Source organism: Dromiciops gliroides, chromosome 2 (assembly GCF_019393635.1).
Source record: "Dromiciops gliroides isolate mDroGli1 chromosome 2, mDroGli1.pri, whole genome shotgun sequence".
Lineage (NCBI taxonomy): Eukaryota > Metazoa > Chordata > Mammalia > Microbiotheria > Microbiotheriidae > Dromiciops > Dromiciops gliroides.
In genome coordinates, this window is record NC_057862.1 from 120119933 (window position 1) to 120146111 (window position 26179).

Genomic DNA, 26179 nt, shown 5'->3' on the forward strand with positions numbered 1-26179 from the left:
TTAGAAGTTAAATAATTAGGTTGGGAGGTCCTGAGGACAGGGACTGTATTTTTCTTCTTTTTTGTAGTCCCTGTGCTTAGTACAGTGCCTAGCACAGAGTAGGCACTTAATAACTGTTTATTGACTGACTGACAAGTGACTTGCCCAAGGTGACACAGAATTCCTGATTTCTATCAGGGTAAATACTCAAGCCCTGAGTACACTGCAATTTCTCCGTATCTTCTCATCATGGGTATTTCTTAATCTTCTTTGGCTCCACCATGTAGATATGGTAAATAAAACTCATATTTGTAAATAAAATTGCCCAATTCCATGTTAAAGTGACTATGTGACTTGGCATTGTACGTATATGCATGTGTGTATACTTATTTGAAAAATGCCAAATAACACTTGCTATTCACATGGTAATTCATATATTAACTCTATATTTTAGACCAGGGCTTCTTAAAATTTTTCCACTCATGACCTCTTTTTTTCCTGAGAAGTTTTTACATGGACCCAGATATATAGGTACATAAAATAGCTATACATAACCTTTTACTGTTGCCAAATTCTTTGTGACCCCTCCCTCACATTCAGTTACATAACCCTGTATGGGGTAATGACCCACAGTTTAAGAAGCTAGGAGTTAGACTATAAGAACTAATGATGGGATTAACCAAAATCCAAAATATTGGCTTTTTAAATAGTTGCTTTTGGTCAGGCATGTCAATCTCATTTTACAAGAAAGGGGGCATTATTTTACAATTCGGTTTTCATCAGAAAAATGGGAAAAGAAAATTTAATATCAAAGAATGGCACTAAACCCTTTATTAATATGCTAGAAATGTCTAACCAGTTCCATGGTTTACTTAAACATCATTTTTGCACACATTATAAAACCCAAATAAATAATATAATGGCATACAGTAGTGAATAAGATCAAGCAGCACTTGGCACATGAGAAGTCCCAAAATACAGAATGTAGGAAGCCCAGAACACAACCTGGATTTAGCATGGGCACCATTTAATCTATTGAATTCCTAAATAAGTTGATGGTCTGTTTAAAAAATAATGTTTCAGAATGTCTACAAAATTAATGGAAGCTAAGGATTCTAGGATTTCTATTCATCATCTGGAATCTACTTTGAGAGATACACAAACAGGCCTGAAGTTCACTATAACCTCAAGGGTATTTATTCCATATTGACATTACAGTATGTAGGAAATGCAGACAGCAATTTTAAGGCTCTAAAAATAGACACTCACCTTTGATCTAAAAAGCATATTTAAATCTAGAATATACTTTAAAATGATGTTCTTGTACCATGTTGAACACAGACAAAAACTGCTGGTTTATGCATTAACTATGCCAGGGTATTTTGGTGGTGGTGGTTTGGAACAGTCTAGGTCAGCTAATGCATTTTCATGTAGCAATGGAATATGAAGGTCTTATCGTGAAGGCTGCTTTACAAATATAGGCCAGAGGAATATTTGGCAGCTGATATAGGCAAAGGAATGACTAGAGAATATTTCCTACTATGTATCTGTGAAATGAATAATCTATTCTTAATATACATATAATTTGTGTCTAACGTTTCACCTATATTAAGTAGTATAAAGTAGACAGGTGAATATTTAGACTACAATAGTCTTCTGAGTGTTCCCTAAAATGTCTATTCTTGTTAATAACTCACATTTATATTGAGCTTTATGGTTCACAAAGTGCTGTCCCCATAACAATCATTGGAAGTAGGTAGTAAAGTATTATTATCCCCATTTTACAGATGAGGAAACTGAGGCACAGAGAAGTTAAGTGACTTGCCCAGGGTCACACAGTCCAGTAAGTGTTAGAAAAGCTCCTAGAACAGCACTCTCTCCCTGACACCACGGGCTGCCTCACTATTAAAAATTGTTTATTTTTTTATGCTTGGGTCTGGTTATTTTTACAGCTAGATTGTATTACTTGAGTACTTAAATGACATTAACAATAGTAATGATTAAAGTGCTACAAAACATGTTTTGTTATAAGAAGAGCTGGGGACAATAGTTATCTGCACTCACTCTTTAGAATTCTGACTTTAACTTGCAATATTCATTTGCTTCTTTGCCTAAGATCCTGGTTGCACAGGAACACTTGTTGCTTCAAGAAGAGGCCTCTATTGTTCTAAGGTGTGTAGTAAATACTAAAGATAAACCAAGTGGTTCAAGAACTATAGACACACTAAACTAACTGCTTTTCTTTCTCCTTTTCTCTCATTTCTTAAACATGACATATTTTTTAAACTGGGAAACAATCGTGTCCAAGCACCAAGTGGTAAGGTGAGTGGGGAAGAAAACCAAGGGTTTTTCATGTGAAATCCAGCTATACCACCACCTGGGATAGTTGCGGAGGGGCCAGGAGATGCAGGCGATGGGGGCAGGGGAGGGGAAGGGGGGGACGCAAAGCACCATTTCTCTTGTTAATTTCATTCTGTTTTAGGGGGAGGATTTATAGGTTTCCAAGATCTAATCTTCTTAAAATCATAAATTTAGCTCAAAAGTACCTAAGAAGTCATCTATTCCAACCTGTTCATTTCTACAGATGAGAAAAAAATGCACCCTAGAGAAATTCTGTGTCTTGCCCAAGGTTACAGCTGTGCAGCTGGAGTTCTAACCCAAATCCTTGGACTCCAGACTGTTTCCCACTTCATCACAGTATCTAGATCACTCAAACAGCTAAATTGGCATTGCCTGAGATGCCCTGGATAACAGAAGGGATCCTTGAGCCTAGATTTGTTGTGTACATGGACTCCATTCATTGAAAAAAAAGATCATCACCTCTCCATTTGATTTTGTGCTATGCAGAGCTGTTCTTCAAGTTTTTCTCTTAATTACCATGTAAAATACTGAACACATTAGGCTGAGGACATAGCTTCATCAAGATTCATTCTAGGGGCAGCTAGATGGAGCAGTGGTAAAGTGCCAGCCCTGGATTCAGGAGGACCTGAGTTCAAATCCGACCTCAGACACTTGACACTTACTAGCTGCGTGACCCTGGGCAAGTCACTTAACCCTCATTGCCCTGCAAAAAAGCAAAACAAAAGACTCATTCTGGGTTTAGGTATATAATTCCCTAAATTTTCTTGGACCAAGACATTTTCTGAATAAGGAATCCTTGTTGTCGGGTTTTTGTAGGAACTTCACCCCGACTCTGCAAAATTATTAGTTTTATTAAAATAGAGGGATGCTTTTATAATGCTGTTGGGGAGGATGGTATGGAGTGCAGTCAGGACTAATACCAGCCTCATATATCAACTGAAACATCAGGCTTTGGGAATCTGGATTTGTCATGTTCTAGGGGCTTCATGTGACCTGTTGTATTGCTGAATCAGTGTAATAATGAGATTTTATAAGACCTCTTCCCTAGTATGACTGTCACTTATAAGATAATGACATGCAACATTATAGTGCTGGAGTCTTTTTGAGGAGAAAACAGTTCACCTTCCACTTTTTTTTAGCTTGGACACACAGACCTGGATATAGTACATAAGAGTTTTGCATCAACTTTTTGCACATTTTGACCAAAATTAAAGCCTCAGTTTCTTATTAGGCACTTTATAAATTCATTAAACATAACATAATTCATTCAGTTTTTTGAAAGTCTTATTTTCTTTCTATTTAACAGAAAATGATTGGAGTAACTGGCTCAAATGACTATTTTTTGCAATGTTGCTCTCAGAATTCAAAGGTTTTTCATTCATAACAAAAGCTTTAAATCATCTCAAAATCCAAATTACTGCATGCTACAGAGGACCATTAAAACCCAATGATGATTTAAGTAGTAGTGGAGTAGCATCATACATATATGTGTGTTTATACATGTGTATGTATACTTGTAAGTGATATATTCACGTGTGTATATGAATATACACATATATGTATCTATTCTGAAGCAGCAATAGAATAACATTAAGGAATATATTTGTTGTGCAGCAACAATCTACATTATTATACTGGTCTAAAAGATAGTTCCCTTGCAAATTGTCTAGATTTTTTTTAAAAATTCTAAAATATAGTTACTAGGTTACGATTTCTTCAAAATCTGATAGTTGCTTCATCTGTTCAACCTGCATAGAATATCTTCTGATCAGTTTCTTTTTGTTTCTTAAATCAACTCTCTTTGGTGAATTTGGAGCAACAGGGACCATAGGTTTTAAGCCACTAGCAAGTGGGGAAGAAGGTTTACTGCTGGACCTGATATCAGGAATGGGTGGATTTGGATTCACATTTAAAGGGGGCAAAAATCCAGGCCTGGTATGCGAAATATGATCAAGTAAAAATGTTCCAGAGCCCCTTCTTTCCAACAAATTGGGGGGCCTACGGCGAACTGAGCCTGGGGAAGTACTAGGCACCCCATCAAGAGATTCCCGAGAGCCATTAAATAAAGCCAAGTGAGAGCTGTTGAGTTTTTTTCTATCCATTGGTACTTTACCATTATCAAGGGACATGGGATTTGGTGAGTCACCACAGAGCTGTATATCTGAATCATAGTGACCATTTTCTAACCTTCTGAGAGAAGCCGAATCCTTGATGGTGGCTGATGCCGAGGTGGTAATGCTTGAATTATCTTGGTCAGTAGGAAGAGTACCCCTTCTGGCTAGTCGCTGATGAATGGGCTGATTTTTCTCATAGGCTGCTTTCCATGATGCTGGTGCAGAAGTGGATGGGATCTTTAAAACTTGGTCAGTGACAGTGGGGAAGAGAGTGGAATCTTTGCCTTCAATGCTGTTATTCCTTGAGAGCGGTGCCCTTTTGGAGAAGGACAGGTCATTGATACCCATGATGATTTCATCATCTGCACAGGTGCTTTTGGTCTCCTCCTGATGGGAAGAAGCTGCTAGCACAGATGGTGCAATCAAACCCCAGGGTTCTGACTGTAGCCTCTTCAGCTGGGGCAATCGAGCTCTTTTGAGGCTACCAACTTTCCTGGTGGGTGACAAAGCTTCACTGGGAGCCTTGATAGCATGGCATCCACTTGAACGCCCTGAATGAAGGCTAAAGAAATCATCTTCCTTTTCTCTGGGTGGAGATCCCAGACTTGGTGTCTTTAATTCAATGTCAGATGGGGACATGCACAAAGCAGGTGATTGCCTATCTTCAAACTTTGGTGAAGGTGGGATGTTAAGATACTGTTTAGTGGTTTTGGTGCCTGAAGAAGATTTATCGGTAGTTATGATGATCACCTCCTTTCCCTTTGCCTTGCAGGCCTTAAGGAGATGTGTCAGAGTGTCCTTGTCATCAGCATTAATGGCATAAACTAGAGCTGAAGCTCCTGAACGGTCTTCTAAACTGGGATCAGCACCATTTTCCAATAACAAGGAAACTACCTCTCCACCAGCTTTCCTAATGCAAGCATGGATGAGAGCAGTTTTTCCTGACTTATCTTGAATATTGGGGTCTGCCCTATTGTCTAGTAGGTATTTGACCATTTTGGACTTGCTGATGCTTTGTTGGTCTACATGCTTAGTGATGCATGCCACCATGAGCGCCGTTTCCCCCTTGTCATTGCTTTCATTAATGTAGGCCCCACCTTCTAGTAGGAGTCTAGTCAACCTAAGCCGTCCTAGCCATACAGCCTTTAAGAGTGAGTTTCCATCGGTCCTCAGTTCTGTGGTCTCATCCATTTTACCAGATCCAGATTAATAGAATGACAGCAACCAGACCTGGTAAGATAAAAATAGGGGAAGGGGAAGAGTGTAAAATGTAATGAAATATTACTGTGTTATAAAAAATGACAAGATGAATGCGTAAAAGCATATAAAGACATATATGAACTGATACAATGGAAAATAAGCAGGGCAATTAGGTGGCTTAGTGGATAGAGCACTGGACCTGCAGTCAGGCAGACCTCAGTTCAAATCCAGCCTCAGATACTTACTAGCTGTGTGACCTTGGACAAGTCACTTAACCCTGTTTGCCTCAGTTCCCTCATCTGTAAAATGAGCTGGAAAAGGAAATGGCAAACCAATACAGTATCTTTGCCAAGAAAACCCTAAATGGGGTGACAATCAGATATAGCTGAAATGACAGAACAGCAACAACAACGAAATAAGAGGTTTAGGGGCATGATGCCCCCATGATCTAGAAAATCCAAGTAATATTTTTTGTTCCTCTCATTGTACCAGAGAAGAAGTCTAAGTTATTATGATATTAAAAGAAAAAGCATTGATATTATACAATATAGTATATGATATAATATATTTTATGGTATAATATTATATGTTATAACATTATATAGTATAATATATTTTAGTATACATACACAAAATATAGTATGTAATATTATGTTTTATGCATTTCTGAGTTTCTAATTCTGTGTCTTCTGCTGGCCTTTGCATGTTGTCTACAGCTCACACAAAATTCTCCCAAAATTTCCATTTAATTTCTTATGCTGACCCTTGATGTATCAAAACTTTGATGTGGAAAGTCACAATATGGAAGGGAAAACTGTAATGTGTGTGTGTGTGTGTGTGTGTGTGTGTGTGTGTGTGTGTGTGTGTGTGTGTGTGTGTGTGTGTGTGTGTAGGCTATAACAATGCAAATAACCACAAGAGAGTTGAAAATGAATGTTGCAAAAAAGGTTATAGGGATAATTCTTGGCTCTAGAGAAGAAATATGAGCAAAGACATTTCTCCCCACACCTTGCAGAAGTGGGCAGTCCATAAGGGTGGAATACTGCACCTAAAGTGAGATTTTTTTTGGATATATTGATAAGATTTACTTATTTTCCCCCTCTTCCTCTTTTTGTTTATTCATTTTTTATTATAAGAGATAATTCTCTACAAGGTAGGAATAAGGAGGGATATAGGGGAAAATATGGGTGACATAAAAATGACAGATAAGAATAAACTTTATTTTTAAATGGAAATGCTTAGAGGTTTTTTTTCACAAGTAGTTTTTAAAAATCCATCCATTTCTGTGTAATATTCACTGCTTTTCCAGCAGGTGTCACAATCCTCATCTGTTTCATATAACTCTGATTAGCTGTCAGTACAGTAAACTCTCCTTTCTTTAGGTTCCCCAAAATCAAGAAAGAGAAAATAAATTTTGATTCACAAATTTCTAAGAGGAACATTATCTCTCAATATTTCTCCTCACAGGACTATCATATCTGCGTAAGTCTGTTTCAACTCTCTTTTGTCTCCAACAATGCATAGGCTCAACATTCTCCAACCATCCTACCAATCCTGAGCTCAAAATTCTTCTTATATAAAATGAGAGATGTGTGGGCCCACCTAATTCATGAGGCAAGCTCATTGGTACCTTCCCTGATGGGACCACAAAGCATTTGATCTAATTTACACTGCATATCATTCTATACTTCCTTGACCTGTTTCCTTCTTCATATTTTATTTTAATGCAACTTTCACTGTAAGAAGAGAGTTTGTGTCATTTCGAAGTGTTGTTGCTCTTTTGTCTGTTTTGTACTGTGCCCTCTTTAATATTGTCTCCTTGATATGGGGCAGCTAGGTGGCACAGTGGATAGAGCACCGGTCCTGGAGTCAGGAGTACCTGAGTTCAAATGTGGCCTCAGACACTTAACACTTACTAGCTGTGTGACCTTGGGCAAGTCACTTAACCCCAATTGCCTCAGTAAAAAAAATTAAAAAACAAAAACAAAAAAATATTGTCTTCTTGAAAATCATTCCTGATGCTTTTTATTATAATGAAGATTCAACTTTGCCATCCCAAAGTCTCAATTATGTATTTCATGGGAATTTAGTTTCTTTCACTTAATGCTAGCTGACCACCTATCCCAGCTGTTTCAATAGTAGATCAATACAAAAAACACCATCAAGTAATTCAGTACTTAAAAGATCTGATTTCATCAGTGTGCTTATATCTTTTAGTGATTCAGATCATAATAGTTCCATAGCTTAGGAGATTGTCTTCATAAGTTGCTGTAACAACATTTTTTTTTAAATCATTAACATGGTGACTAGCCTCTAGTGATTAACCTTTTTGAACTCAGCAGGCTGATGCAATCTGTCATCAAAATCATGCTTACAACCTTTCCTTCATGATAAGATCTGCCAGAGTTTGCAACTTAGGGTTATAGTATTAGAGAACAACAAGGTAAAGCAGAATGGAGGAGGGTCATTAAAGAATAAAATAAGATGAAAATAAAAGAAAAGTGAAATAACCAATAAAAATAGATTATACTTGAGTTGACACATATACAGTAGAATCAGATATGGCCAACAGATTCAGTTCATCCCATGAATGATGATGATTGAACTGGGGCATCTGAGCTTCCTAAATCTTTTAAAGACTTGAATATTAGCTATTATTAACTGGAGTAAATGTATATTTTAATCATGTCTGATTTGACTGCTCATATAAAGTCCCAGTCTAGGTTCCAACAACAAATTTATCGCTGATACAGGGAAAATAGTATAGGCTTTGGAACTTTCTAATTTCAAATCCAGTATTCTTTCTACCATACCACACTGAAGAGTCTAGTAAGAAGACAAGTCCAAATCTTGGCTCTTTTATTTTCTACCTCTGTGATCTTGGGCAAGTTACTTAGTGTCTCTTAGCTGTTTCCTCATCTGTAAAACGGGAATGTTTATAATATCTTCTATAGAGGGACACACAGTTTAGATAATATATGAAACCTACCTTATTATAAATTAGAAAGGGATAAAGCATAAATATAGATAAATATGTCAAAGAGGACTTCTTGGAGGAGGTGGCATTTCAGCTGAATTTAAAAGGAAGTAAATAGAGGAAAATGCATTCCAGGCTCTCCTATCTTTAAAAAAATCACTTTATTATAGCATTACCTCAAACTAAAATTTTAACATAAGCCCACCATTTTTAAAAATCTGCGTTCATTGCCTTTACTTTTCTCATTCATTTCCCAACCCCTTGCAATCTGACTTCTGACTTCATCCTGTGGAAATTTATTTTGATTTGGGGACCCTACCTTTAGACTGAGATTAGAAAGCCTTAGACCCTCAGTATCTCATTTGTGTGGGAGGGGCTGGTGCCCCTCCCCCTCTGCTTCAGCTGAACCAAAAAGCCCCGTGGGCTTTACAAGATGCCAGGTCAGACAGCTGCGGGGAGGGAGTGCTAGCTCCCTCCACCCTGAGGGGAGCAATCCGGGAGATCCTGGGCTCGTCCAGGCTGGGCTCTGGTAGCCTGTGCTGAGGCACTCGATGCTCGAGCGTCCCCCCCAGCCCCAGCCGCAGCCCTGGCTGGCGGATTAGCTTGGTATGTGGGTGCAAAAAGCCCCAAGATTTGAGTGGAGAAAAGGAAAATATATATAGACCTGGGAGTTAGACAGGGGAGGGCGGAAGATGAGAAATGGGGGGCCACTACGAGGATGCAGGAGAAGGCTAAAGGACTAGGAGCAAGGAGGAAAGGCCAAAGGACAAGATAGAGAGACTGGGTGGACAAGATTAGAAGTTCCAGGTGCAGCAGGTGGGAAAGAGATGCAATGGAAAGAGCCACGCTGCAATGGAGTCAGGTTGTACATTTTATTTCCCTGTATTCTTAATTTTAAATAGTATCTCATAAATAAACTCTGCTTTGATTATTTAGTTAAGAGGCTTCTTAATCTTTTGCTTATCAATTTGGGAGCAGTGTGGTAGAACTTTATAAATGGCCCACATTAAATTAATAGCAGTCAGATAGCCAAATAGTCAAAAGTCCCCAGATTAGTCCTCCAGTCAGATTAGCCCCCCAAATTAGGCAAGCTAGTTAAAATATTTTTACAATCCCTAAACTGAAACTGTTCTCTCTATCATTAACCACAGATTTCTTAATTGCCAAGTCCAAAGGCCTTATTTCAGTCTTAATCTTTCTTGACCATCATATAGCATTTGATAATGCTGACTACCCTTCTCTCCACACAACCCCCATCCTCTCTGAATTTTCCTGACATTGATCACTTTTGCTTCTCTTCCTATGTGTCTGGCTTCCCCTTCTCATACTCCTTCAATGGCTTATCTTCCATGTCCTACTCCCAGTTCTTTACTTTTGTACATAAACTCATTTTATCTAAATTCTCCCATGACCTTATCTACTTCCAAGGGTTCAATTGTCACCTCTATGAAATAGCTCCTAGATCTATATATTTAGTGTTATTTTCTCTCCTGTAGTTGATGCCCCCCTACTAGACATTTCCAATGGATTTCCTGAAAGAATCACAAGTTCCATATGTCCAAATAAGAACTCATTATTCCCTGTCCAAAAAAATTCCTATTCCTAAAGTTTTTAGTTATGTTGAAAGCATCACTTTGTTTCAGTCACCAAGACTCACAACCTAATCTCAGTGTCCTCTATAACTTCTAACTCTCCCTCCCTCTTACCCTATGCAATAAAGGTTGACTTCTTGTTTCTACCACTACAATATCTCTCTCATCCATCCCCTTCTCTCTACTCATCTGGCCCTCATACTAGTGTAGGCCCATATCCCCTCACCTGGACTATTGAAATAACCTCCTAATTGGTTTACCTGCCTTAAGCATCTTAATTTTCTTGTCCATTGTCTATATAAATTTCAAAATTGTCCTCCTCTAAAAATATTAACATCTTTTGGTTTAACATTGCTTTCAACTAATAATCTTCTAAATGGTCTCCTTGTCTCAAGTCTCTTTCCTACCCCAATCCATCTTCCATTTAACTGTCAAAGTGATTTTCCTAAAATGAAAATCTGACTATTGTCATCTTTTCATTCAATAAACTCCAGTGACTCCTTATCAAACAGAAAGCCTTTTTGTTTGTCATTTAAAGTTTTTCAAAACCTAGATACTTCCTACTCTTTCAGTATTTTTACATTTTACTTCCTTTCAAACACATTGCAATCCAGCCACACTAGCCTGTCCTCAAACATGACACCCTGCCTCCCATTTCCTGCCTTTGTACTGACTATCCCCTAGTCTAGGAATGCTCTCTCCCAAATTCTGACTCAGAATCCTTGGCTTTCTTTAACATTCAGCTCACACATCTGCCATGAGACCTTTCTTGGTCTCTCCCACCAGCCCAACTGCTAGTCGTCCTCTTTGATGTTATCTTCCATCTATTCTTAATTCATCTAGTATGTTCTCATTTATGTAATTTGTAAAGGGGCCCTTTTTGCTTTTCCTTTGAATCCCCAGTGCTTAAAACAGTACGTAAGACATAGTAAACACTTCATAAATGATTGTTCATTGATTGCTTGGTTCATTATTGAATATATCCTTCCCCTTCTCTTCAATAAGCCATCCCATAGTGATGTTCCTAAGATGTAGATCTGAACATATCACTCCCCTGCTCAAAACACTTCACTCCCTCCTTATCACCTCTGTATAAAATAGAAATGCCTCTGTTTTATATTCAAAGTCCTTAACAATCTGGATCTAGCCCACATTCCATATGTATGCACACATATACATACATTTTCACAATACATATATATGTGTGTATTAATTATTTAATGCTTTTCACTCTATGTCCTATTTGCTATTCCTCAAAAAGCTATCTCTTATCTCCATGCCTTTGCACAGGCTGTCCCTTATACCAGGAACTTACTCTTTCCACACTTCTCCTTCTCAGACTTCTTATTCTACTTCAAAGCTCAGATCTAGCATCATATCCCTCATGAGGTCTTTCCTGATTACTTCAGTGACCAGACATAGCTTATATAAAAACAACCAATGGTTACAATGGAATTAAGTTTCCATATGTGTCATCAGGGAGAGATGGCATTCAGGAAATCCCCAATGCACTTAAGGCTGCATGGTGCCCAGGGTGAAGAAGGTAGGAAAGTTGTAGTAGAACTGTGCATCCTCCTTCCTGTTCAGACCTCATCTGAAGTCTTGTGTTCAGTTCTGAGCATCTAATATTCTTCTCTTTTTCTTTCTTTTTTTTCAGGGCAATGAGGGTCAAGTGACTTGCCCAGGGTCAAACAGCTAGTAAGTGTCAAGTGTTTAAGGACAGATTTGAACTCAGGTCCTCCTGAATCCAGAGCTGGTGCTTTATCCACTGTACCACCTAGCTGCCCCTGAGCATCTAATTTTCTAAGGAAAATGTCCAAAGAGCAATCAGCATGGAGAATTGCCTCAAGATCATGGAATAGCAGAATAAGTAGAGGGAATTGTGGAGATTTAACCTGGCAAAGAAAGAATTGAATATCTGTCTTTAAGTACTTGAAGAGCTTTTGTTTAGAAAAGGGATTAGACTTCTGTTTGGCCACAGAGGAAAGAATTAGGAACAGCTGGTAAAGGATGCAGAGGAAGATTTCACTTAAAGTTAAAGAAAAAATATCCTGACAAAGAGATAAATAGATCTATCAAGAGGTAGAATGGCTGTGCATTAAAAAAAAACCACCTCATTGGGATTTAGGAGTGAAAGATTGGATGTCTACTTGCTAGAGATATCTTGGAAGGGATTGTCAATCCATTGTGGGTTGGATTAGATGGCTCCTGAGGTCCTTTGCAGCTTTGAGATGCTATAATTCTGAAACACTGCAGATTTTGGTTTTTAGCAGAATGGGGAAATGAAAAGATCTATACATGTAAGTATTAGTGGCAGGACTTTAAGGCTGGGGCAGAAAGAGTACAGGCGGAAGTCCAGTTAGGAAGCTGTATTAATATGATGGTCACAGGAAAGAAAGACCTGTGTTAAAGTAGTGGAAGTAGGAAGAGAAAGCAGCTGATGGCTCTGAGAGTCATTGCAGGAAAGAATTGACAATGCTTGTTACCTGATGAGATTTGCAAAGTGAGGTTGAGGAAAGAGACTAAAATAACTTCTGAGTTTCAAACATGGAAAACAAGGGGCATGATAGTACTGTAGATAGAAATAGAGAAGTCGGAAGGAGAAGTAGCCTCAGGGCAAAAAAATAATAAGCTACTTGTCTCACTATTCATTCCCTAGCACTAACGTCAGATTCTAATATATCTCAGAGTTGTTGGATTTTTTCCCATGTTTCCATTAAACTTGCCCAATTTGCCATAAATTGTTTCTTAAGCAGGAAAGATTTCTGCTGGTGGGTGCTAGAGGCTGTTGCTTGTTTTTTGTGATTGTATGTAAATATATTTACCAATGGCTTTGAATTTTGGTTTTAGTTGGGGTTTTTTGCTAATTTCTGGACAACTCTAGGTTTGAATACTTTCTCAAAGAAATTTGATAAATCCATCTACATTAGACCACTTTGAAGTTATATTTTAAAGGGGAAGATATTTCTGTTAAAAAAAAATAGTTCCGGGGGCAGCTAGGTGGGACAGTGGATAAAGCACCCGTCCTGGATTCAGGAGTACCTACCTGAGTTCAAATCCTGCCTCAGACATTTGACACTAGCTGTGTGACCCTGGGCAAGTCACTTAACCCCCATTGCCCTTCAAAAAAAAAAAGTTCCACCTTGGTAAAATGGGGAGCTTCCCAGGCCTAAAATCTTTTATTCGTCATACTGTGGTATATGAATTCATCATCCAATTACTGTAGCCAGGGAAGGAGGTAGGTAGGGAAGGATGCCATTCTGCTAAATATCTGCAAACTCAGTATCTCTATTTAGTCTTTAGTTTCTGAAATAATACTCTCCACAGTCCATGAGTCATTTTGCAGACTGCCCATATTTGTTTCCTTACTATGTCCTCCCCAATTTAAATGCCTTAATTGATTAAAATGGGGAAACTTGGCGTGTGTGCAGAATTGAATCCTTATCACACTGAAAGTGGTTCAGACAAAAATTTTCTTGTATGATGTTATTACCTGTTGGTTTTATAGCATTCATTTTGTGATTTTCTTTCAGTGATTATTCAATCAGAAGCACAACCCTCTTTCTCCTACAGCCTTATTCATTATTATCTTTGAGACTGCCTGCCTATCTCCCCACTCCCTTCTGTTTCCAATTTTAACTGCTTATCCATACTTTCAAGGCTCTCCTTTGCTGTGATCTGCCTTTTTTCATCTTTTGTCTTTGTCTGCTCTTTTGGATTCAGACAAGCTCCTATTCCCTGACCAGTGGATGATTTCCTATCCTAACTCCATTGCATAATAAACAATTTGGAACACACACAATATGATAATGGAACCTCTTTTGAAAAGGCATAATTTCTTCATTAAATATATACTTTAGAGGTTCTCTTATTTGCTAGCTCTTCAATTCCTTTTTGTCATAGCCCCAGACACAATTAGTACTGAAAAGATTCTGCTAGCTGGTTTGACTGACTTCATCAAAGTTTCCATATTTTCTGGTTCCCCAAATACTACAGGGACCATGAGGAAATATTTCATACTTGCACCTACTTTTATCTGAAAAAATCTGTTATGTTAAAGAAAAGCATTCTTTATTTATATATTAGAAGCCTAAGGAAAAAGACAGCTATTACCCCTCCCTATCCAATCATTATTTACTCAAGATTCCTCTTTTACATGAAACCTATTTAAAATCACTTCATCACTTCCAAAAGTTACCGGAGTGAACTCTGTGTGCTGTTCATTGTAAGATGTTCAGCAATACCTTATTGATATTTATGTAAGAATATATTTGGGGGGCAGCTAGGTGGCACAGTGAATAAAACACTGACCCTGGATTCAGGAGGACCTGAGTTCAAATCGAACTTCAGACACTGGACACTCACTAGTTCTGTGACCCTAGGCAAGTCACTTAGCCCTCATTGTCCACCAAATATATATATATATATATATTTGAGCTAATAGGAATCATTGTACCAAGGAGAAGATAAATTTACTGTAGTTTTCTCCACATCTAAAAAGGGATAGTCATACTTTCTCCATATCCGAATAACTTCAATTATAGACTGAAAGGGCAAAAGCTAGGCATAAGTCAAATGCCCAAATGAATGAATCAAAATTAACCATCTTAAATTGTTACTTTTTTTTTCTTTTGTAATTTCATGTCCCTTGAAATCTGAATGCAGTGTCAAGAGCCTTGGTGTCAGTAGGATCTGATTTCAAATCCTAGCCATGGAGCCCTTGACAAGTCATTTAACTTCCCTATGCCTCAGTTTCCTCATGTATAAAATTGAGATAATATTAGGATCTACCTAATGAAGCATGAACATTATATGAGATAATATATGTATAGCATTTTCTAAATTTTGAATCATTAAATAAATTTTAGCTATATTACTATAATTGATAGTACCCAGAAATATCTATAAATTAGTATTGTTGATTATTATTCTAACTAGGGCATAGAAATTTAGATATGAAATGGACCTGTAGGAGTAATTTAGACCATCACTCATTTGACATTTGAGGAAAATGAGGCCAAAAGAGGTGAAGTGATTTCCACACAGCTGATTGCTGAGAACTCAAGTATTTCCTAAAATATTTCTTATAATACCATCTACATTAGAAGAGCCTTTCAATTAAAATGCTCTGAGTTCTATATCCCCACATTCAAATGATCTGACACGGCAAACCAGTTCCTTTCTAGCTCCATTCAACATTGTAAAGTAGTCAATGTTTGCATTTGGAGCTAACCTAAACCCCTTCTGCAGCTCTGATTCCTGAATCTCCACTACCCCTTACAAATCCTTATCTTGTGTTCTGTTCCTAAATGCCCTTCTACTTGTTAAAATACTTCCCCTTATTATCTTAGCTTATAAAGGAATGGAATGCAATGGGGAAAATTCTATTAAATACTTAGCACTGTGCTAAGATCTGTTACTACAAATAGAATAGGCAGACAGTCCTTGCTCTCAAGGAGCTCATATTCTAATTAGAGAAGACAACATCCATCCCAAGAATACTGGCATTTTAATTGGGGCATGTAAAGACTAAAAAGGCTTCAACAACCAAAGGAATGAATCCTAAATAGCGGAATGGAACCATAAACTAGAGACATCCCCTTAAAGCAAGGAGAATATGTGTTTTCTATGCTCCTATTTATATACTTATTATTTTATTATTATATAATTTTTAAACTGCCTTGCAGTAGCACAGTGGATAAAGCACCAGCCCTGGATTCAGGAGGACCTGAGTTCAAATATGGCCTCAGACACTTGATACTTACTAGTTGTGTGACCCTGAGCAAGTCACTTAACCCCCCATTGCCCTGCAAAAAAAAGAGAAACAAACAAACAAACAGATAATGGAGCACTGAACAGTCTGAGTTCTGGCTATTACATTTTAATAGCTGTGTGATCTTGGGCAAATCATTATCCCTATTGCAAAGGGTTACTTTGAGCATTAAATGAGATACCATGGAAAAATACAATAATAACTAGCAAATATACAATACTTTAAGTTTTGCAAAATTCTTTGCAAATATTGTTTTTTGTTTTGTTTTGTTTTGGTGAGGCAATTGGGGTTAAATAACTTGCCTAGAGTCACACAGCTAGTAATTGTTAAGTGTCTGAGGATAGATTTGAACTCAGGTCTTCCTGAGTCCAAGGCCAGTGCTTTATCCACTGCACCACCTAGCTTCCCCCACGAATATTGTTTTATCTGCACAAAACCCCTGGAAGATAGATGCTATTATTACCCCCATTTTACAAATTAAGAAACTGAGGAAAATAAGTCTTAAATTATTTGCCTATGTTCATACAGCTAGTAAGTTTCTGAGGCTGGATTCAAACTCAGGACTTCCTGACTCCAGGTCCATCCAATGTACCACCTAGCTGCCTCAAATAAAATGCTTTGGAAATCATATAGTACTGGGTTCTAAGAGTTCTGCCACTGAATAGGTCTGTGACTTCAGCTAAATCATTTCATGTCTCTGGGTCTCAATTTCTTTCTCTCTAAAGTTAGGGAACTTATCCACATAATCTCTAAATTTCCTTCCAGTTCTAATATTCTTTGAGTTTATATAGGATTAATTTCTCTATAACTTTCCTTACCTCTAAGTAGACTAGCTGCATTAGAAATTCAGTCTTTCTTCTTACCACTTCCTACAGTGTGATTCTTTAAGTTATAGTGGTATCATGTTAAACTTCTTTGATTTAGTAGAATTGGTAGAATTCCAAGAGACTTAGGTTTTGAGTTTCTGTTTCTTTCTCTGTTAGCTTTACTGCATAGAGAAACAATAGAAATGAGGAAGGGGATATTATCTCCCCAGAGTTGGAGATTTTTCATAAGTATTTCATCATTGACTATTTTAGGGATCCTTAGACCAGAGATGCCAAACACAGGACCAGCAGGAAACCCACCAGAACCAGACTAAGGTGTAATTGGGAAATGTATAACAAAATAAATAAAAACACCATATAACAGGAATAATGGTAACATGTGGTTTTCTATGTCAACATGCAGCCTGCAGGGATACTTTCAAACGGTATAGTAGCCCGTGTTTTTACTTGAGTTTGACACCATTGGTCTAGAGAACTGAAAGGCCATGGCCATAAGTCTTGTTACCTTTTTATTTAATTTTTAAAAATCTGAATCTCAAAATATATCCCAACTCAAACTAATGAGCATTGTGATAATATTCTTTTCTCTCAATCTTACATGATATAATGGAATGACAACAGGACTGTGAGGCATGAAACTTATGTTTAGATCTTGTCTTTTGCCACTGGCCAGCTACAATGTAGCTCTCAGACGTCCACATCACCTTTTGAGTGCAAAATAATGGATGGCTAGACCAAATGGTCTTCAAGGTTCCTTCAATTTAGATATCTAGGATCTTATGTAAATACTTTACATGTGCATTTTATAGCACTTTAAGGTTTAAAAGCACTTTCCATACTATCTCATTTGATACTTACAACAACCTTGTGAGGCAGGTCATATTATTATCCCCAATTTAAAGGTGAAAAATAAAAGAAAGGGGCTCAGGGACTTACTCGAGGTTACACAGCCAGTAAATATCTGAGGCAGGATTTGAACTCAGGTCTTCCTGACTACAGGTCCAGTGCTCTATCCACTGAAATACCTATTTATTCCTACTTACCCCATTTAATACTATAACCACTCTGTGAGATAGTCAGGACAAGCATTCTCATCCTCAATGAGAAAACTGACAGAAAACAGAAATTCAATTCAATATTTGAAATGACTGAATTTACCTTTTCTGAACTTTAGTTTTCTTATCTATCAAAAAGGGATGAGAATATTTTCTCTTCCCCTCACAAGGTTGTTATGTTGGCTACAAATAATGTGAAAACATTCCATAAGCTAAAATTATATGTGTATGTAAGATAATAGTGTAGGATTATAGATCAGGAGATGGAAGAGACTTCAAAAAACATCTTATCTATCCCCCTTATCTTGCATATCAAAAACTGAGACTCAAGAAGGTTGTGACCAGCTCAAAATTACCTAGAAATAATCATCAAGAGTGAGTATTGAAACCAGGTCTTCTGACTCTAGGACCAGTGTTCTTTCCATAGCACCATGCTTAACATAAGCAGTTAGTAATTGCAATTATATGGGCCTATGGATAACTATAAATGATTACACTACAAACTTACTACAATGTTGTCCTTGGGCTCTATGTCAGGTGAGGTTTAAACTGAATTCTATAAATTATAAACTATGGAGGTTTTCCTTATTAGTGAAACTTCACTCCTCTTGTCACTACTATAATTCTTTACTGAGAAAGATGAGCACATGTAAAATCTAAACAAAATTACCTAGGAAACCTTGAGATTACTTTTTTTTACTACAGGGCTGCAGGTAGGACTATAATTGTTTTGTTTGGGTACTTTGTAATTGTTTGGGTTTTTAATGTGTGTAAACCATCAGAAATTCATGGAATCCATCATTAAACAACCAAACTATGAAGCCAATCTCTAAAATAGGTCTGCTGGGAAATCTGATATTATTATTGTTGTTCAAACAAGTCTCACCAAAAAATAGGAATCCAAATCAGAGTAAAAGCTGGGCAGAGTGGTATTACATTTTACTATCACAAGAAATTACCTTAATGAACTTCATATCTGGTGCTGGGCAAACAATATTATCCCAGAGGATACAACATGGTAACTTTTCCATTTGTTTTTCAACTTCTTCTATGTGATCTGAGAGTGGTTGCTCCTTTTAGTACTCCATTTCTCTGAGTTTGTCATTGACAGTAGGTTCTTCATTTTTCATAATAAATATGCTATATAAAAAGGAAACATTATATAAGACACATCCCTCATCATTATTGAACTTGCCTTAAACTTGCCTTCAGTGCATTTCACATTACCATGAATAAAAGAAGAGGAAAGGATAGAAACTATTTGTAGGGAGAAGTGTGCTATGGGGATTAGTTTTCTAGACCATAAGCCTGAAACTGATGAATTCTCATTCCAGAGATTTCTATGTGAGTTTGATAAAGTCCTTTCCCTTTACTGCTCACTGCTACAAACCTAGAAACCTCTTTCATAGGGTGATGATAAGAAAGAGCAGATAATTCATTGGCTTAAATAAACGTTGGGTTAGAATTTGAAGGCTAAAAAAAAAGAAACATCAATGATTTTCAAGTATGGCTTAATCTGAAAAGTTTTACACAGGAGCATGCTAGAGCCAGATTATACTGGCTCCCTAGAGCTGATTGTTAAATTTTCAGTGTGAGTATTTACACCTCAGAAATTGAGGAACACTACAAATCAGGGCTTGGTTTATTAGAGATTGCCAAGATTTAGGAAAGTGATGGATAAAATGTTAATAATTCAAATTAAATTTTAAAAAGTGTTGTGCATAAAATTTTTTCCAGAGAGTGAGTTTGTTAAATATTTACTATCATACCCCTGAATTTGTTGAAACTTTCTAATTTGGTAAGAACAAATACTCCATTGACACAGCCCTCATGAACCTCCCATCACTATAAGACAACACAGTTTGATATTAGTAAAAGGTGTTCACTTGCTAAGGGAAATAAAAACTGTAAACATCTGGGAAAAAATTGAAGACTTGGATTAAGTCAGCAAATTTTGTGTAGCCCTAAAATTACATTGATCTATCATGAGGACAGTAAAGCAATTCAGATAATAACATATCATATGTGCCAACACATGTGGATACAATCAGCAGAAGAACCATATATTAACATGATATCACAGTAGGTCAGAAGGTATCTCAGTTCTTCAACAACACCAATAGTCACATTGATGCTACTTCAAATGAGGATAAGAATGTATTTACATTTGGAAAAAGTCCTCCACTAGAATGTTGAAAAGTGATTAATTTATATGAATCATCATTATTTTCAGTAACTGTGATAATATATTTATATAGCCCTTTATAGGTTTAAAAAAAAAACTTTCACATACATTTCATTTTATCCTCACATTAGCATCACAAACTAGGTAAAACAAATGTTGTCCCCTCTTCACTCCTGAGGAAAATGAAAGTGAGAGAAGTTGAATCCAAAGTCACACAAAGTCTACAGTGGTAGAACTGGATCTAAAACCAGTTTACTCTGATCACACTGCTCTTTCTTGGGCATTTACTAAAAGAATATATTTATCTATAACCCTCAACCCAACCCTGACTTAATTCTCCCATTTGTATTCCATTTATGGTCCATTCACTGCCACTTTTTAATGGATACTGTATTTCTGGAACAGAAAGTAAAATGATATATTAATTGATAGATTAAATAGCACATTTATTTAATAGTGTTGAATTATTTATTTAGATTATTCACAGACACCCCCAAGAAAACTGCTTTGACTGGAAAGAAATGGAGTATGCCACAGAACAAATATGGCTTGAAGAAATGAACTAAAAAAAATTGTTAGCCATGACTCTTCACTCATTTGAACATTAATTTGCAACATAATAGAGAATAAGCATTCATTAACTGGTAGAAATTTAAATAGAAAATTTTGTTGATGTTGTTCTTTTGTTGTTGTTGTTGTTATTTAATTGGATTTTTAGTGGCCCTAAACAAGCAATTTAAACTTCCACATAAAGAATTATATAACACTTCAGATTAAAAACCAAACTCAATATAAACCTTCAACTCATTTTTCAACTTTTCAATGAATTGCTGATTTGTTTCAAAAACAGAATTCAGCATGAATATGAAGAGGCAAAATGGAAATAACACTAATTCTAGAGTCAGAGGACTTGGATCAAAATTTCATTTACCACTTGTGACACTGGGCAAGTCACAACCTTCTCATCCCTAAGTTTCTTAATGAGAGGGTTGGACTAGTCTTTGAAGTCCCTTTCAGCTCTAAATCTATGAATCAAGGCTAAGGAAGATTACTCAGAGCACAGAAAACCTAACCACAAACACAGAAAACCCCTTAATTGCCCTCTTGCTGAAACTTAGTAGTGCCTTTATGAGCAACCTTTTCCTTATGTGATGATGAGAAGTAGAGAGGAAGGAGTAAGTGGGTGTTTATTCAAAGGGTTTGAGAATTTTTTGAAATTGAGTATCTTTGTGTTTTCCCCCTGCAATTGTAGAGTCCTTCTTCATGAAGTCAAATGCGACATTACATGGTTAGGGCCTCACCCTTAAAGAAGGAGAAACCTGATGAAATGAGAACCAGTAAATTTTCTGGAATTACAAGCCTCTGCATAGAAGGGAGAAGGCTGTGTACCTGTCCACGGTCCTGAACTCTGTAACTGATGATACTCTATGGGTTTTCAAAGTGTTGAAACAGACTCTTGGTTGGATCTGTGTGGGTATCTAATGTACCGTGGGTGTTGATATATGCCTCCCAGGAGGCAGAGCGTGTGGGTTTGTGCCTCTGTACATCTGTGTGTGTGTGTGTGTGTGTGTGTGTGCATCCAGAGAATTAGGGAATCTCCCAGCCATTTCATATAAAAATAGTCTCCCACCCCACTGCATGAACTCTGACCACAGTTAAACTAGAGGCAGCCTCTGGCCACAAAGGGTTGTCTTAAATGTAGAGGGAAGAATCCTAAGAGACCACCTACATATCCAAGGCAGTTACCCAGTCTTACCTTGCCTTTCAGAAAGCCCCCCTCCACCCCCAGCCTTTAGCCTCCACCCCTAAACAAGAAGAAAAGAAAAAAAACTTCCCGGGAGCGGGGGTAGCTCTTACCTTACTTGTAGCAATTTTTGGTGAGGCTGCCTTGGTCCATACCCTGAGTCAAGCGTCAATGCCAAATATTAAATCTTGTGACAGGCTGGGGAGGTTTGGGAAGGGGGACTCTCAAAAAGCTGGGAGAGCCCGTTCCCTCCCCCACTGTCTCTGCTGATCACTAAGCAGTGCTTGGGGGCATAGTCTGGCAGAAGTGGGCAGAGCATCGGCCGCTTTCCAACTGCTTCCCTGAGGCTTTGCAAAGGCAGAAGGACTTACCCAGAACTTCTTCTCCCCACCCCCCAACCCCGCGTTTGGTGAATGAAATGTCGGAGTCAGTGACGTCGAATCACTTCCCTTTCCCCACAACTGAGGTGTATGTTGAGAAGTGGGGGAGTTAGGAGGTGGAGCAGGCAAAATGTAGAAAGAGAAAAATGTTCCCCAATTGAAATTTCTTCTTCGATTCCTGCAACGCAACCCAAGTTACCTACCTTCCCTTCCTCCCTCTCTCCCTCTGGTCAGGCTGCTGTGGAGCCGCCCGCGCCAGAGAGAAGCAATGCTTCTGCTCCTGCTTCCTGAGCCCAGAAGAAAGCAATGTGTGGGTGTACTGGAGAGGAAGGATGGAGCAGTGGGGGATGTCTGTACCTGCAGCAGCAAGAAACACTGCCTGCCCTCTCACCCTCCCCCAATAATGAAAGTGCACTGGACTTAGTAACTTAGAATAATAAGAATCATTAAATTTTAGAGATATAAAATGATCTCACACTACCCCTTCACTTCACAAATTACATAGAAATGAAATGACTTATTCAAAGCCATGCAGTGGCAACGTAAAATTAGAAGCTGGGTTCCAGACCCCATACAACAAATTTACATCCCCTAGATTTCATTTTTACCCCTAGGATATGTGGCCACAAAAACGAGACTTGGATCAAGGATGCTGTGTAAATTTTAATTTCTATTATTATTAACTCTGAACACAGTGGAAAGTCACAACCTCCCAGTGCCCTAGACAACAGTTTAAGACTAAGTTGCAGGGCAGCTAGGTGGCGCAGTGGATAAAACACTGGCCCTGGATTCAGGAGGACCTGAGTTCAAATCTGACCTCAGACACTTGACACTTATTGGCTGTGTGACCCTTGGGCAAGTCACTTAACCCTCATTGCGCCCCCACCCACACACACAAAGTCTAAGGTTCTGAGCAAATGTCAATCTACATCTGCAGGAGATCCTCACTGTGAGCTCCTTGAACTGATGAAATCATTTTTGTTTTTTTAATAATAATTTCTAATTATTCTTTTCAGAATTGTCTATTCAAATATTTTCTAATTATTCAAATCTTTGACCATTAGTCCATTGGAAAAATGATTCTTAATCTAATGTGTATGTCATTTGTCCATCAATTTTCAATGTCAAAATTTTTTATCAGACATTCTTGAAGGAACTATTTTCCTAGTACGTATTTTCATTTTTATTCTGGCTGAAATGATTTTGCTCATGCAAAAGCTTTAAGTTTTATAAAATCAGAAATTTCCGCCTTTTTAAATCTTCTCTGTCCCATGTCTTGTCATTAAGTTTCCCTCATTCCCAGTTAAGAAACTTGTAATCTTCCATTCTCCATTTTTAATGATCTAATTTTTTTTATATAGATTATCCATTTATTTGGTCTTCATTATCATATGTGGTATATTAAGCTGTTCTAAGTATGTTTTCTGACATTCTATCTTTCATTTTTCTCCAGTAGCTGTTACTGAATAAGAACTCACTACCATCAAGCAGTTTCTAGTCTTGGATTTGTTGAACACTGGATTATTGTGTTCATTTACTTCTAGGTCTTGTTTATCTATTCTATTCCACTTTTCTGTTTTGACCAATAACAGTTTTGATACTGGTTTATGACATAATTTGAAATCAGATAAAACTAGATTACTTTAATTCATACTATTCATTTGTATACTATTCATATTGGTGAGAATGTGTTGTAAGAAGATGAAGGAAGTTCTCTTTATTGGTTCAGTTTGATAAGTTTACAAGCCTTTTGGGGAGACTTTTGAGTGTCTCTCTTTAAAGAGGCTGTGAACACGCCCATTGACATCTGATTGTCACAGTGACTGAGGATATCTCATAGTTAAATGTGGGGGGGTTTTTGGAGTCTCTTCAAAGATGAATTTGATAATAAATGTTTCATAAACTGTGGAAAAATTGGAACACTAATGCATTGTTGGTGGGGCTGTGAACTAACTGATCCAACCATTCTGGAGAACAGTTTGGAACTATGCCCAAAGGGCTATGGGACTGTTCATACTCTTTGACCCATTGGTACCACTACTAGGACTGTATCCCAAAGAAATCATAGAAGAGGGAAAAGGACCCACATATACAAAAAGATTTATTGCAGCTCTCAGTGGTGGCAAAGAATTGGAAATTGAGTGAATATCCATCAATTGAGGAATGGCTAAACAAGTTGTGGTTTATGAATATAATGGAATATTATTGTTCTGTAAGAAACAATGAGCAGGAGGAGTTCAGAGAACCCTGGAAGGACTTACATGAACTGATGCTGACTAAGAGGAGCAAAACCAGAAGAACATTGTACAAGGTAACAGCAACACTGTGTGATGAACAACTGTGATAGACTTGGCTCTTCTCAGTAGTGCAATGATCCAAAACATGTTCAAAGAACTCATTATAGAAAATATTCTCAACATCCAGAAAAAAGAACTGTGCATTATGAATGCAGATTGAATCATATTGTTTCTACTTTGGGGCTGGTTTTTTTTCATTCTTTTTTGAGGTTTTTCTCTTGTGCTATGATTCTTCTTTCACAACATGACTAATGCATAAATATGTTTAATGTGAATCTACATATATAACCTATATCAGATTGCTTTCTATTTGGGGGAGGGGGGAGGAAAGGGAGGGGGAGGAATTGGAACTAAAAATCCTATGAAAACAAATGTTGAAAACTATCCTTACAAGTAACTGGAAAACAATAAAATACTTTTATTTTGAAAAAAATGAATTTGAATTATTAACTGAAAATGCCTCTATGTTCAATTTTTGGCTTGTGCTTTAGGAATAATGGAATGTTATTGGAGCAGTCACCCCAATATAAATGAGACTCCATTGTGGACTCAAGTTTTCTTTTATCTTTTGCTTTGGAGAGATATTGAGAATGTAATTGGGAAGGGAAGGGAAGGGAAGGGAAGGGAAGGGAAGGGAAGGGAAGGGAAGGGAAGGGAAGGGAAGGGAAGGGAAGGGAAGGGAAGGGAAGGGAAGGGAAGGGAAGGGAAGGGAAGGGAAGGGAAGGGAAGGGAAGGGAAGGGAAGGGAAGGGAAGGGAAGGGAAGGGAAGGGAAGGGAAGGGAAGGGAAGGGGAAGGGAAGGGAAGGGAAGGGAAGGGAAGGGAAGGGAAGGGGAAGGGGAGGGGAGGGGAGGGGAGGGGAGGGGAGGGGAGGGGGAGGAGAAGAGTGAAACAAGCATATATTCAGCACTTATTATGTGCAGGGTACTGTAGTATTTTAAAAATATTATTTCATTTGATTCTCACTCTAAGAGTAGGTCCTAATATTATTCTCATTTGACAATTGAGGAAACTGAGGCAGAAAGAATTTAAGCAATTTACCAGGATCATTTTCTAGCATTAGAAACTAGATTTGAACTCAGGTCTTTCTAAGTTGCTACATTTGCTTACTCATGTGACCAGAAGGGAGAGTTTCTGGACCCTAAATTCCTGGGATCTTTTTGTATTTTTTTCTCCTTTTCTAAGCATTGTCTGAGAACACAGCAAGACACAGCAACAGACTAAAAAGTGTTAAAATGCAAGGTCAACTGTCAGAAGCAGGCAAAACTTCCCTTACTAGACCCATGAAAGAGTTTCCAAGATAATCTCATTCCTGACCCCCATCTCATTATGAGAAGGTCATTAGAGTATAAACTCCTTGAGGACAAGGACTGTCTTTTACTTATTTTTGTATACTCAGTGCTTGCCATAGTGCCTGATATATAGTAGGTGCTTAATAAATGTTTGTTAATTGATTTATTGTCCTACTATCTTCCAGTCAGAGAAGGAAGATTACTTAGAAAGTAACAACCTCAGAGATTGCTGTACAAATTATACTAAGTTTGAGAGTTTAGGAGTTTGGCCTTCTAGCAAGAGAATAAGGCATCATGCCTCTTAGAGAGAAAAAAAATATATAACTGTTCATGTGGATACAAGTGTTGTGAGGAGAAACACCAAAGGACTATAGCCATGATATGGGACAAAGGGATCTGGGTGCT

At 37.7% G+C, this 26179-nt stretch overlaps 1 protein-coding gene across 2 annotated transcripts; it reads right to left on the reverse strand.

Moving 5' to 3' along the window:
* Positions 1-517: 517 nt before the first annotated feature.
* On the reverse strand, positions 518-22491 carry ANKRD34C (ankyrin repeat domain 34C). 2 transcript variants are annotated; one of them, XM_043987563.1, is made up of 3 exons: positions 22391-22491; positions 18838-19018; positions 518-5684 (listed from the first exon to the last, which is right to left on the reverse strand). In XM_043987563.1, the coding sequence occupies exon 3, from the start codon at positions 5643-5645 to the stop codon at positions 4041-4043; it is 1605 nt and encodes a 534-aa protein (XP_043843498.1). In that variant the 5' UTR covers positions 5646-5684; positions 18838-19018; positions 22391-22491; the 3' UTR covers positions 518-4040. The 2 variants fall into 2 exon arrangements, with proteins under 2 accessions (XP_043843498.1, XP_043843497.1); XM_043987562.1 differs by having other exon boundaries at positions 21921-22483.
* Between the last annotated feature and the right edge of the window lie 3688 nt (positions 22492-26179).

Excerpts from the sequence above, each read along its gene's own strand:
- ANKRD34C (XM_043987563.1), bottom strand. The coding sequence starts at position 5,645 with ATGGATGAGACCACAGAACTGAGGACCGATGGAAACTCACTCTTAAAG.